The 15,127-nt window shown below is 47.9% G+C and overlaps 1 protein-coding gene across 2 annotated transcripts in view; it reads right to left on the bottom strand.

Moving 5' to 3' along the window:
• Positions 1-2,151: 2,151 nt before the first annotated feature.
• The window catches only part of LOC144590331 (progranulin-like), a 55,122-nt gene continuing 42,146 nt past the window's right edge, over positions 2,152-15,127 (bottom strand). For both annotated transcript variants that reach the window (XM_078395018.1, XM_078395019.1), the window contains 2 exons: positions 7,727-7,942; positions 2,152-4,798 (listed from right to left, as the gene is read on the bottom strand). In XM_078395018.1, coding sequence (XP_078251144.1) covers positions 4,658-4,798; positions 7,727-7,942 — 357 coding nt within the window. In that variant the 3' untranslated portion in view covers positions 2,152-4,657. The remainder of the gene's footprint in view (positions 4,799-7,726; positions 7,943-15,127) is intronic.

Here is a 15,127-nt window from a genome sequence, read left to right on the forward strand (position 1 = left end):
CGCCTGCCTCTTTGTCGGGTACGTCGAACAATCCCTGTTCCAGACGTACTCTGGCCCCATCCCCGAACTCTACCTCCGCTACATCGATGGCTGCATTGGTGCTACCTCTTGTATCCATGCAGAACTCACTGACTTCATACACTTCACCTCCAATTTCCATCCTGCCCTTAAATATACCTGGACTATCTCCGACATCTCCCTCCCGTTTCTGGACCTCACCATCTCCATCACAGGAGACAGACTAGTGACGGACATTTACTACTGACTCGCACAGCTATCTTGACTACACTTCTTCCCACCCGGTCCCCAGCAAAAAGTCTATCCCCTACTCCCAATTCCTTCGTCTACGCCGCATCTGCACCCGGGATGAGGTGTTTCACACTCGGGCTTCTGAGATGTCCTCGTTCTTCAGGAAACGGGGCTTCCCCTCCTCCATTATAGATGAGGCTCTCACTAGGGTCTCTTCTACACCCCGCAGCTCCGCTCTTGCTCCCCCTCCCCCCACTCGCAACAGACAGAATCCCCCTCGTTCTCACCTTCCACCCCACCAGCCAGCGGATCCAACATTTCCGTCACCTACAACAGGACCCCACCACTGGCCATATCTTCCTATCCCCTCCCCTCTCTGCGTTCCGCAGAGACCGTTCCCTCCGTAACTCCCTGGTCCACTCGTCCCTTCCTACCCAAACCACCCCAACCCCGGGCACTTTCCCCTGCAACCGCACAAGATGCAACACCTGTCCCTTTACCTCCCCCCTCAACTCCATCCAAGGTCCCAGTCTTTCCAGGTGAGACAAAGGTTCATCTGCACCTCCTCCAACCTCATTTATTGCATCCGCTGCTCTAGATGTCAACTTATTTACATCGGCGAAAACAAGCGCAGGCTCGGCGAACGCTTCGCTGAACACCTGCGCTCGGTCCGCATTAACCAAACTGATCTCCCGGTGGCCGAGCACTTCAACTCCCCCTCCCATTCCCAGTCTGACCTTTCTGTCATGGGCCTCTTCCAGTGCTATAGTGAGGCCCACCGGAAATTGGAGGAACAGCACCTCATATTTCGCCTGGGCAGTTTGCAGCCCAGTGGTATGAACATCGACTTCTCCAACTTTAGATAGTTCCTCTGTCCCTCCCTTTCCCCCCTCCTTCCCAGATCTCCCTCTATCTTCCTGTCTCCACCTATATCCTTCCTTTGTCCCGCCCCCCTGACATCAGTCTGAAGAAAGGTCTTGACCCGAAACGTCATCCATTCCTTCTCTCCCGAGATGCTGCCTGACCTGCTGAGTTACTCCAGCATTTTGTCAATAACATGATTACCACTACCACCTTGGGTAAATAACTACAATACTACATCCCAACTCCTATATTAAATGCCTACATGCCAAATGCCTTCTTCACTACCCTATCAACCTGGGTCACCATTTCAGGGAGCTAGGACATTGCACCCCAACGTCCCTGTACCCATCACCATTCCTGGAGGTCCCTGCGATTCATGTATCTATCCTGTTTAGTATTTAACTTTCTGCCTTTAATCCTCACTTTGATTTTTAGTTTATCCAAAAGGGATTTATTTTTTAATAATATCCATCAGGAAGGAAAACTTTTTCCATACTATTTGAAATATCTTTAGGCTATTTTGAGTGTTCACTGACTGATGCAAAGTAGCGGATTTGTTTCCCATTAATTTTCCTTTTTCACTTTGTACAAGTGGCACCCTCACATAATACCCTCCCTCCCTCTGTCACATTTGCATTGCTAATTTAATAGCTCTGCTGATTTATAGACATTTGCTGCTCTATGAAACCTAATTACCCAGTCATTTGTATCAAGTAGCATCTAAGAATTTACAACTTCAAAACTAAATTAAACGTCACCATGTTCTCCAGAAATGCTACCTGACCCACGAAGTTTCTCCTGCGCTATATTTTTTTGGCAAGCTCAACTCACGTTATAATTGAGTTAATTTGATTGCCTCATCAGAATCCTCAATGCCATATGAGAAGAGAACACCCATTTATAAATAACACAAAATATGGCCTTTGCAATTGTAGAACACATTCAGATCTATATACCCTCTGGTCTCGGAACAGATGCCTTTCACCAGAGCAGCTATTTTGGTAATGAGGTCCTGATGGAGCAGTCTGACTACAGAGGTTTTCAAATCAGTTCAATTTTATTTCTAAGAAAGAAAGCCACACCGTACAAGCAATAACGATTTCCATCATGAAATTTCCCTTTGCTGTAAACCAAAGCCATAGAGCGCCATCTTTTCCATCAAGTGAGCGGATGCTCAGAATCCACCAGTTGACCAATTTTCAGTGAAAAGGTAACAATGGAGTGCTTTAAATGAGTGGAAGGGTCTGATTAATGAATTGAATTGCATTGTTTTGCAGCTGCAAGCATTCCAAACCGCTAAATCTGAAACACTCATTTCAAACATTGTTTATTATAAATGAGCTAAAATAGAAAATTATTGCCATTAATTGAATTTATGAAACAATACACCTCATTTGGAGTATTTAATAACAATTCAGAACAAATAATTAAACAAAAGCTACTAGTATAGGAGCTTGGGAACACCAGACAGGAGCCTATCCCTGTAGGAAGGAGCCGCAGATGATGGTTTACACAAAACACAAACAACTGGAGTAACTCGGTGGGACTGGAGAAAAGAAATGGGTGACGTTTCGGGTCAAGACCCTTCTTCAAACAAACTCGTTCCCCTCGCCCACGACTCAGTCTGAAGAAGGGTCTCGACCCGAAATGTCCAAGTACAAATCCATAGATCCTTGATGGGGCAGTGCAAGTAGTGTTGTTAGGAAGGCATGTGGAATATTGGCCTTAATTAGTCAGGCCAATGAATACAGAAGTAGGGAGGTTATGCTCCAACTTGATAAACCCTTTTGTCAGAACTTGGCTAGAGTACTGGGTACAGGACTCACCACTAAGCCACAGGAGGGATGTGTTTGCATTGGAGAATAGATTCACAGGGATGTTGCCCAAGATGGAGCATTTCAGTTGTGAGGAGGGTTTGGAGAAGCCATTTATTTTTCCCCACTGGTATTGGGGAAGTTAAGAGGGAACATGATTGGGGTGTACAAGTATAGTTAAGGTAGCCTGCAGAAAACCTCTTCCCCATCCCCCACAATAGAGGTAGATAGAAGTAGATGACAGGGGTTTAAGGTTAGGGGGCGAGGGTGTGGTGGGTGAAAGAATTCCGATAGGATACATGGGGGACCTTCACCAAGAGACTGGTAAGTAGCTGGAATGTACTGAGTGGGGTTAAAGCTGGATTGCTGACAACACTTAAGTTAGTCAACAAACACTTGAAATCACTTGGGTATAGTAGGCTGGATGATGGTTCAATACAGAAGGTTCACACTGGATAGCATGGACCAGAAGGGGCAAATGGCCCATTTCCATGTTTATGATTCTGATTGTATTGCTGAATGCTGTATTTTTATAATCAACTTAATGAAATTTAAACAAGTATTAATTGCATTATAAAATTAGACCAGTAATCCATGGTGAGCACAAAAACCTAAACACTTGGGTATGTATAAGCTGGAATTTTTGCAATTATTCCTATTTCAAATTCTGCAAGCTATCAATACCTCTGAACCAGCACACTGTTTCACCTGCTCTTCGAAACACCATTAAAGTAGATACTACGACAATTTTAAAGAGTGTGGGATTGGGATTCGAGTGTACTCTAGATTGGAGTTCTAGCAAAGTAAGCTAAATTCTACACTAATCACTTCAACCTTTGGTCTGCTGAAACACAAAGCTTCATATTAAGAGCTTTAGAATAGACTTCCTGTGCTTTGTCATTTTTGTGTACAGGTGGCATTCCAGCATGAGATCAGTTGGGATATCTGGTGAAATGTAGATGCTGGGCAAGATATCACATCTCTGGCTCCAGGATGACATTCTCGGCTCTGCCACGCTTAAATGTATAAGGCACAGAGAACGAATTGAAAGAGTGGGGACAGGGACGTTGAGCGGTAGTCCGTTCTAGGCTCATGAGCTAGAAGTGTATAACCACCTAGACCAAACATTAAAGAACAATACTCCTGTTCCACATCTACCCTACGCCAATGGTAATGTGCCTGCATTGCATCAACCACAATTTAACCATGTGTTTCCGTCAGATGAGCTGGTTAAGGGAACTATACCAAGAGTGCCCACCACAAATAAATTTTCTACTGAACTTAAAGATCGAGGTAAATATGCTGCATTGCTGAAGTAAAGCCAAGCATCAATTGGGTTACAAATTTAAATCAGGTACGTTGCCTGCTCATTTGGGTTTTTTTAGGTGAACAAGCTGAGAATTTTCAATTTTTTAAGCAAAATAAGCAGATAGATTTCAACGTGATGTAATTTTACATTCAACATCCATGTAATGCACAAAAACAAAATTCAATTTAAGGCCCCAAGGTTTTACAAAAAAAAGATATTGCTTCCTAAAATAAATCAGCATCCAAAACAGTTTGCAATATGGACTCACCACCAGAGATATTCCCTGTGGGTATACTTCATCAGAAGATTTATTCATTGTAAAAAGTTAGCCAAATCTTCCTATTTGAACAGCCCAATTTTTCAAATTGAAGAGTTTTGTTTGAGAGCATTACACAACTAGTGGTTTAGGGCGCAAAACATGCTACAGGGTGTTGAAGACCGTTCTGCGCTTTGAGGAAGTTAGGTCCCAGCGATGAAAAGGTTGCAGAGTGCATGCTTCAGCTCCCGGACCACATGTGTAGCCATGCGGGCAGCAATGCTTCTGATCTTCACAGCACGTCGCCTGCAAAAGAATCACAACATCAGTTAATAACCCCATAATGCTGGCTCATAACTGGGTAGGTGCACACCAGTATAACATCTTAGAGGGTCATAACTGGGTAGGTGCACACCAGTATAACATCTTGACAACACACACTGAACTCACTTTCCCTTATCTTTAAATCCTTCTGACATTCATTCCTGGAAAAGCTATGCTGAAGCAGAGCAACAGAAAACCAATGGTGTGCAGAGTTAAGATTAATGCAAAGAACAAAATGAATATTTTCTTCTGAATGTTTATTTTGTCTTAGAGAAAGAACGGCGTTATGCCAAGCTCTAATTATTGGATCCTAAATGTATAAAATACCTGCAGTCAACCACACACCACATTTAGTGGAAAAGTAAGTCCTTGAACTGATGTAGATACTTTTTACATTTTGAACTGTTCACTTAATTTTACACGTATACAAAATTGTATTTTTATACAGTGAGGTCAGTGCAATGGAATATCTTCTAATTTTAATTGAATTGTCTTTCCATATTGTGATCCAAATTTAAATATTGAAATGATCTCTTACAATCAATTTGTTCCTAGCATGAGTGATGCTGGCATGGCCACGGTTATTACCCATCTTTAGCCTGGTTAAAGTCTAAGTACTAGAGTTGCATTATGGGAAGAGAGACTAGCCAATCTCCCATCAACGACATCCGTCCATAAGTGCCAAAGAAGAACCTCCTGGGGCCAAATCAAGCTGGGCTGAATGGAAATGCCTCAACAGACAGAGCTGGTACTGGTCGTTGTAAAGCCACTCTCAAGAAGTGGGGTTCTATAGATACTGAAGACTTTATCTGCATATGTGGCACTGAACCACAAACTATGGAGCACCTATTGAGATGTCCTCTATTGGAGCACGAATGCAAAGCGGAGCACCTCACAGAGAACAATGATATTGCTAAGAGTTGTGTTCAGTTTTGGCTGAAACACAATTGGTAACATGTGTGGACACGATAAGAAGAAGTCGTCGAATGTCTCACACTGGAAGATGAATCTGCCAAATGATATCAGGCACACGAGGGACACTGGGCTTCAAGGAAAGCGATTAACCACTTCTCAAATTTAAATTGAAGTCTGCCAACCAGAGCAACTGGATCTCCTGCTACCTCTGGTCCATTTGAGGTTGAAAGATATAAAGAATGCAAAGCAATCTCTTACTCCGTGTTGCCGGAGTCCAGTTAAGTTCATTTAAAGAAATCCTCACGGTTAAAGATTCCCAAGTCCCGAAATGCATCTAACAACTGAGAGGAAAAGCATCTAAACCATTACTACCTCAAATACATGAACACTTTCAATGAAAGAAATCTGATTTAACAATTCTTCCCCCAGAAGATCAGCAGCAGCAGAAATCAGTACCTTGATGCAATCCCGATTACAAGATGCAATATCCTTCTAATTAGTGAAACTAACCTTTCACATCACAGATTATAAAATCCAAATAAACTATTACTTTACGAGACAATCTGGCTAGGACTGCACTAATGCTTAACAGAGTATCCAGTTTACTTATTCAGTATTATGAATTGTGGGACTGCAATGTAATATAAACAGAAATAAAACCAAACTAGTGTTAGGGATAATTGCAAAGCTCAGTGCCACCATTTATTGAGTTGGTTGTCAAGGTAAGCCATGGGAAAATGCTGTGACATTGCAAAAATACAGAAGGCAGTGCAGTGCATGCCAATTCATTGGATGTTTTTAGGGCTAACGGAATCAACGGATATGGGGAAAAAGCAGGAACGGGGTACTGATTTTAGATGATCAGCCATGATCATATTGAATGGCGGTGCTGGCTCAAAGGGCCGAATGGTCTACTCCTGCAACTTTTTTTCTATGTTTCTAAATGCTTATTGTGGAGTTCATAAGTGATAGGAGCAGAATTTGGCCATTCGGCCCATCAAGTCTACTGCCATTCTATCATAGCGGATCCATCTTACCCTCTCAGCCCCATTCTCCTGCCTTCCCCCCAAAACCCCTGACACTGTACTAATCAAGAATCTATCAATCTCTACCTTCAAAATATCCACTGACGGCCTCCACAGCCATCTGTGGCAATGAGTTCCACAGATTCACCGTCCTCTGACTAAAGACATTCCTCCTCATCTCCTCTCTTTTATTCCGAGCCTATGACCTCTGGTCCTAGATTCTCTCTCACTCATGGAATTTTTTTTAATAAAAGGTAATGTACCTTTATTATTTATTTTATCTTGAGTTTTGGTTCAAGAGATAAAGACCTGGCTGTAATGTGCTGAAGAATCAGCTTCAGCACTTTATCCTTGCAGCAGTAATGAAAGGATATGTTTTGTAGTTCAAACCAGCATTCTTCAACTGCAAATTAACCAATTTAGTGCACTATTGGACATGGTCATGGGAAGTTATCTAGAGATGCATTATGCCTTAATTTATTCACATTATTTACTGGTGTGGACAGTTAAAATAATCTGGTTGGTGCAATCTTCTCAAACCACAGATTAATAAGTACCTTCAACAACAATACAGCTCAGTTTAGCACCATCACTAAAGACCACACGGCATTGGGTGGCACTGTGGAAGAGTTGCTGCCTCACAGCTCCGGAGACCCGGGTTCAATCCTAACCTCAGGTGCTGTGTGTGGATGTTGGATTTCTCCCTATGACCGCGTGGGTTTTCTCTGGGAGCTCTGGTTTCCTCTCACACTCTAAAGACATGCGGGTTTGTAGGTTAATTGGCTTCTGTAAAATTGTAAATTGTCCCTAGTGTGTGTAGGATAGTGCTAGTGTACAGAGTGATTGCTGTTCAGCACGGTCTCAGTGCACTGAAGAGCCTGTTTCCACGCTGTATCTCTAAAGTCAACACTGAGCAGCCCTAATGAGACAAACGGCGACTGGCAGAAACTGCGATTATTGAAGCACCTACTTGATCATAGGGACAGCAAGCCCAGCTGCCCGAGGCAACCCTGCAGCAAGTGGCTGAAGCTGGGCACTGGACCTCGTCATCACATTTCACATTAAAGACAGGAGACAGCTTGATAATCGCAGGTACCAAGCTACTTTGTTTTTCACAGCTCTTGGCTGCCAAGTCACAGGTGTAGCCGTTTGGACAGCAGTGCTCATCATCCTTACAGCAGACCGCCTGGAAGAGACGAGAACAATCAACAACAACATCTCACTGAAGGCCCTCGCACTCCAAGCAAAGAAACTGAAGCTTTTATTTCCAAAAACACTTCTCAAACACAAAGTAATTTATGATTTTTAAAAAAACAGGAAAAGCAGGTGCTATGGGGAAGATATTAAAACAAAACTGCTTGAAAGTTTATGGCATTACCATCTTCTAGCACGAACAGGATACATGCAACACAATGTGGATCTTTTATTAAATGTTTTAACTTATGTAATTAATACGAGTCAATCTTGGTTCATTGATGTTTTCAATTTATGTTTTGGGATGGCACAGTGGCACAGAGGTAGAGTTGTTGCCTTACAGGGCCAGAGAGCCACTGACTATGGGTGCTGTCTTTATGGAGTTTGTACATCTCCTCATGACAGCATGGACTTTTTCCGGTTTCCACCCACACTCCGAAGACAGACAGGTTTGTAGGTTAACGGTTAACTTTGATGTAGTTGTGTGTCTTGTTGCTTTTTTTTCCGTATGGCTGTATGATAATTCGCATTTAACTGTAACTTAATTGATACATGTGACAATAAAAGACCTAAACCTTTGAAACCTTAATTGGCTTCTGTAAATTGCCAAGTATGTAGGATAGAACTAGTGTATGGTTGATCACTGGTGGACAAACGGTCCTTTTCCATGTTGTATCTCTCAACTAAACAGAGTTTAAGGCTAATCGGATTCTCAGAGCACTAACACCACCAATCATTTGTATTCTGTAATTTAGTGCTTTGTCCCTGTTGGAATATCATGGGCTCAGGAGGAGTGAAAACTCCAATGCCCCAATGGCTCGGATCAACAGATGAAGACATTACCAGGTACACTAATATCAGAGGTTGAACGAGATCTAGCAGGATGAAGTCTGAGCAATCATTCCATGGGGCTTTTAAGCAAAACAACCCAATTCTCCCAGATCTTGAAATTTACAAAGAAACAAGGAACTGCAGATGCTGGTTTACAATAAAAAGACAAAGTGCTGAAGTAACTCAGCAGGTCAGGTGCATCTTTGGAGAACATGGAGAGGTGACCTTTTAGATCAGAATGCTTCCTCAGAGTTATTGCGGGGAGTGGGGGTGAAAGAAAGCTGGAAAAGGGAAGGAATAGGTAGAAACTTGCCTGGCAAGTAATAGGCAGATACAGGAGAGGGTTTTCGATAGGCAGATTGTTGGACGAAGGCCAAAGATGAAAAGATAAAAAGGTGCAAAATGATAGAAAAATTGCAAATTGTGGCAGCAGAGGAAGGAATATAGGTGGAAGGGGGAGAAATGGGTGAAATGGGCATTGAGATGCTGCCTGACCTGCTGATTTTCAGCACGGCGTCCTTTTTTGAAAGTGACAGCCAGTCCATAACCCATAGATACCATTCACGGGAATTTTTCAATGGAAATTTTTTTAAATGCAGAGTAAATATGAAAATACATCTCTTGCACACTGGTACCCAACATACCCCTTTCCCCAGAACAGCAATATATTATAGTGCACTAGGTCCTCCAGTCAAAACACTCAGAGGTATGTGTCCTTGTACTTGCTCAAGCTGCTATGCCACGAGGCAGACATTAAACCCTGCCATCCCCACTGCTGTATCAGGACTCGACAGACCCCTGCCCACCCCTCTGCCGCATGCAACCATGCCAGGAATGTGGCGTGAATTCCTGCCCTCCATTTAAATCCACACAATGAATCACCCCAGTACTCAGTGTGGAAAAGCTGCATGTATGGCTCACTAATGAGCAAGTCCGGCTGAGAGAGGGAGCTCAGGGCTACACACTGGCAGGATATGGTGAGCCGGGCTGAGATAGGGAGCTCGGGGCTACATACTGGCAGAGATGGTGAGCCGGGCTGAGAGAGGGAGCTCAGGGCCACACACTGGCAGGACATGGCGAGCCTGGCTCAGATTGGCAGCTCGGGCAGGACATGGCGAGCCTGGCTGAGATAGGGAGCTCAGGGCCACATACTGGCAGGACATGGTGAGCCTGGCTCAGATTGGCAGCTCGGGCCACATACTGGCAGCACATGGCGAGCCTGGCTGAGATAGGGAGCTCGGGGCTACACACTGGCAGGACATGGCTAGCCAGGCTGAGATAGGGAGCTCGGGGCTACACACTGGCAGGACATGGCTAGCCAGGCTCAGATAGGGAGCTCGGGGCAGACCTCCCAAAACTTGATTTTTCAAATTCATAATTTTGATGTCCAAAATTCTGAATTTTACATCAAAATTCATAATATGGCGCATAATGCAACTTTTCAGCAAAAACATGTATGCACGCCAAATGCGTGTACGCGTTGCGCTACATTCATGTGTTCTTGGACTACATGTAGAATGTCACGCCTATCATGAGTATATTCTATTTATAGAAATGGTATTGAACAGAAATACATTTTACAACACAAAGAAAAAAGTTTGTTTTGTTTTTTTCTATTTTGCTTTTTCCTTACACATCCCAATTCTATTGAATAAAAGAACAATGGTCATAAAATGTATGACTAAATTATGAAGAAAGTTTCATTTAAAACTGCACATACTTAATTTCATTGAAGACATACTTGCTCCAGTGGTCTTCAACAGCAAATCACAATGGCCCATGCCCCTCCCCCCCCCCACACCCCTACACTACCCACCCCCACTCCACCCCAACCCCTCCCCCCTCCCCTACCCCTCTCCCCTCCCTCCCCTCCCCCCTCCCCTCCCTCCCCTACCCCTACCCCCTCCCTCCCCTCCCCCCTCCCACCTCCACTCCCCCTTCCCCTTCTTCCCCACTCCCCTCCCCACCCCACACCCCTCCCTTCCTCTGCTCCCCGACCCTGACCCCCACATCCCCCTCCTCTACCCCCCAACCCCCACCAATCCCATCCCCTCTCAACATCAACGGGACTCACACTACACAGCGAGGCCAGGCCAGCGGCGAGGTGAGGGGCCAGGCCAGCGGTGAGGGGCCAGGGCAGCAGTGAGGGGCCAGGGCAGCAGTGAGGGGCCAGGGCAGCAGTGAGGGGCCAGGCCAGCGGTGAGGTGAGGGGCCAGGGCAGCAGTGAGGGGCCAGGGCAGCAGTGAGGGGCCAGGCCAGCAGTGAGGGGCCAGGGCAGCAGTGAGGGGCCAGGCCAGCGGTGAGGGGCCAGGGCAGCGGCGAGGGGCCAGGCCAGCGGTGAGGGGAGGGGCCAGGCCAGCGGTGAGGTGAGGGGCCAGGGCAGCGGTGAGGGGCCAGGCCAGCGGTGAGGTGAGGGGCCAGGCCAGCGGTGAGGGGCCAGGCCAGCGGTGAGGGGCCAGGCCAGCGGCGAGGGGAGGGGCCAGGCCAGCGGTGAGGTGAGGGGCCAGGCCAGCGGTGAGGGGCCAGGCCAGCGGCGAGGGGAGGGGCCAGGCCAGCGGTGAGGTGAGGGGCCAGGCCAGCGGCGAGGGGCCAGGCCAGGCCAGCGGTGAGGGGCCAGGCCAGGCCAGCGGTGAGGGGCCAGGCCAGGCCAGCGGTGAGGGGCCAGGCCAGCGGTGAGGTGAGGGGCCAGGCCAGCGGTGAGGGGCCAGGCCAGCGGCGAGGGGAGGGGCCAGGCCAGCGGTGAGGTGAGGGGCCAGGCCAGCGGCGAGGGGCCAGGCCAGCGGTGAGGTGAGGGGCCAGGCCAGCGGCGAGGGGCCAGGCCAGCGGCGAGGGGCCAGGCCAGCGGCGAGGGGCCAGGCCAGCGGCGAGGGGCCAGGCCAGCGGCGAGGGGCCAGGCCAGCGGTGAGGTGAGGGGCCAGGCCAGCGGTGAGGTGAGGGGCCAGGCCAGCGGTGAGGTGAGGGGCCAGGCCAGCGGTGAGGTGAGGGGCCAGGCCAGCGGCGAGGGGCCAGGCCAGCAGTGAGGGGCCAGGCCAGCGGTGAGGTGAGGGGCCAGGCCAGCAGTGAGGGGCCAGGCCAGCGGTGAGGTGAGGGGCCAGGCCAGCGGTGAGGTGAGGGGCCAGGCCAGCGGTGAGGTGAGGGGCCAGGCCAGCGGTGAGGTGAGGGGCCAGGCCAGCGGTGAGGTGAGGGGCCAGGCCAGCGGTGAGGTGAGGGGCCAGGCCAGCGGTGAGGTGAGGGGCCAGGCCTGCGGTGAGGGGCCAGGCCAGCGGTGAGGTGAGGGGCCAGGCCAGCGGTGAGGGGCCAGGCCAGCGGTGAGGTGAGGGGCCAGGCCAGCGGTGAGGGGCCAGGCCAGCGGTGAGGGGCCAGGCCAGCGGTGAGGTGAGGGGCCAGGCCAGCGGTGAGGGGCCAGGCCAGCGGTGAGGGGCCAGGCCAGCGGCGAGGGGAGGGGCCAGGCCAGCGGTGAGGTGAGGGGCCAGGCCAGCGGTGAGGTGAGGGGCCAGGCCAGGCCAGCGGTGAGGCGAGGGGCCAGGCCAGCGGTGAGGTGAGGGGCCAGGCCAGCGGTGAGGTGAGGGGCCAGGCCAGCGGTGAGGTGAGGGGCCAGGCCAGCAGTGAGGGGCCAGGCCAGCGGTGAGGTGAGGGGCCAGGCCAGCGGTGAGGTGAGGGGCCAGGCCAGCGGTGAGGTGAGGGGCCAGGCCAGCGGCGAGCGGAGGAGCTGGGAGAGCTGCGAGGCAGGTGTTTTGCGGAAAAATGTGAGGCTAAATCAGAATGGCGGAAGTTAAATAAAAAAGTGGAAACTTTCCGCCAAATTCAGAAGGGTTGTGAGGTCTGGTCAGGGCCACATACTGACAGGACATAGCAAGCCCGGCTCAGATCGGGAGCTCAGGGCCACATACTGACAGGACATAGCAAGCCCGGCTCAGATCGGGAGCTCAGGGCCACATACTGACAGGACATGGTTGGGATCTGACAAAATCTGTTCTTCGTGTTCAACCTCAAGCAAATCAAATTCAACTGATCCAGCAAGCTGTGCTTCTACTTAAAACCACTCAGTACAAGGGACTATTCAGAGTGAAGTCATATACTGAATATAACAATTCAGTTCCTTTTCCACAATTCTATCAGATAAATTATCCATAATTAGGAACGAATGTGAAATTCTACTTAATGCCATCCATTCTGTACTTTTCAAAATTCAACAATGTCCTTACCATTCTGGCATTTGCAGTGTTGCTATCAATGCCCAACAGTGGCAGGCTCTGCCTAGCGAGCTCCAGCGTCTTGGCATTGACCCTGACCTCCATGTTATGTTCCTTCCCATTCCCCTTGGGTTTCCTCTAGATACTCGAGTTTCACATTCCAAGAATAGGTCGTTAGGCAAATTGTTCACTGTCAATTATACTTCATTATAAAGCTGGTCAGTGTTTTGTAATCAATCCATTACAAAGTATTCGGTGAACCATAAAACATTTATTAGACCCATTCCGAGTGAGCAGCACATCTGTGCGTTCCTCACTTCAGCTCACAGACTAACAACTAACCGAACAAGCAACAGACCAACCACGTCAGTGACTCCAGTCCTACCTAAATCCTGGACTGGATTACAAAGTGGAATGTGTACCATGCATAGGATATGTGGTGAAGGTTATGTAGACAGAGATAAATATGGTTGATCTACAGTCAGTGAGTGGCAGAATCGAGGGACAGAGTCAAGAGGAATGTGAATAGAAATGGAACTAGTGTAGGATTAGTGTAAATAGATTGTTGGCCTCCCTCTGTGCTGTTTCAGTGACACTGCTACAGGATTCTTACAAAAGGGCAAAGGATACAGGGATTAGAAACATAGAAAATGGGTGCAGAAGGAGGCCATTTGGCCCTTCAAGCCAGCACCGCCATTCATTGTGATCATGGCTAAGTATCCACAATCAATAACCTGTGCCTGCCTTCTCCCCAGAAGGGGAAGGGCGGGGAAGGGGAGGAGGGGGTGGAGGAGGAAGGGAGGGGGAGGGAGGGAAGAAGGTAGATGGGAGGGAGGGAGAGGTGGGAGAGAGGAGGGGAAGGGAGGGAGAGGGGGCGAGAGGGGGGGAGGGAGTGGGAGGGGGAGAGGGGGATGGGGGAGGAGAGGGTGCTGCATCAATGCAGGAGAGGTTTGGGCCCAACGGGTCCACTTGGTCTATTCGTACTTAAAATGTTTACAATGATGTTATAAATTTTTGATCAGCTTCAAACAAATGTAGACATAAATAACATTATAACTACAGGATTAATCCCTATTTAAAATAACAAGCAAATGATTGGACAAAAAGCTGGCAAGTGTAATATGTGTGAAGATGTGAAGCTGTTCATTTTGGAAAAATAATTAACTAGGGTAAAACTGCAGCACCAGCGATTTGGGATTCTGGTGCATGAAAATAAAGCTAAAACTGAATCGAGAGGTTTGGAGCAAATAGAGTTGTGAACATGACCCAGTCCATCAAACAAACCAGCCTCTCTCCTCCCCTCCCTGCTCCAAAATCGACTCAGTGTATACTTCACACAAGCTCAGGAAAGCAGCCAGGGGGCGCCGCACGATGGCTGCCTCGCCAACGGCTGACTTCGTCTTTTTCATTCTTTGTGTTTTTAATTAGTTGTAAAATTGATGTTTTTAGCTTCTTTAGTTTTTTATTTGGTGGGGGGGTGGGGGAAACTTTTTTTTCTTTTTCCTCGACGGAGATGTGACTTTTTCCGTGTCGTATCTCTGTCTGCACTGCGGACTAACATCGTGGAGTTGGCGGCCTCTTGTTTGGGACTTCTAGAGCTCCATCGTGGAGTTGGCGGCTCCCGCGGACTTCAACATCTCGGAGCGGGCGATCCCTTTGGCAGGGGTCGGCCTTTGGTGCTCCAAAGCTGCGGGAGCTGCGGATTTTAACATGGTGAACCTCGCGGTCCCTGGGTAGCAACTGATTTGGGGAATTCCAATCCAATCCCTGATGTGGGAGCTCGATCGCCGGCTGCGGATGGTTCGATTCCCCCGACCGCGGGAGGAAAGGAGGAAAGAAGATAAGACTTCCATCACAGTGGGGAATGTGGAGGAGCCGCTGTGGTGGATGTTTATGTTAAATTTTTATGTGGTTATGTGTCTTGTTGCTTTTTTGGTTTGACTGTATGGCAAACCAAATTTCTCGTATGTTGCAAAACATACTTGGCTAATAGATTATGATTATGAATATAATCATTTTTCTCCCATCAGGCAGAAGCTACAAAAGCTTGAAAGCACTTATCATCAGATTCAAGAACACCTCCTTCTCCACTGTTATCAGACTCTTAAAGGGCCCTGAGGCTCTTGCACTTTATGTCGGCACTTTCTCTTTAA

This window comes from Rhinoraja longicauda, unplaced genomic scaffold, assembly GCF_053455715.1.
Source record: "Rhinoraja longicauda isolate Sanriku21f unplaced genomic scaffold, sRhiLon1.1 Scf000167, whole genome shotgun sequence".
NCBI classification, from domain to species: Eukaryota; Metazoa; Chordata; class Chondrichthyes; order Rajiformes; family Arhynchobatidae; genus Rhinoraja; species Rhinoraja longicauda.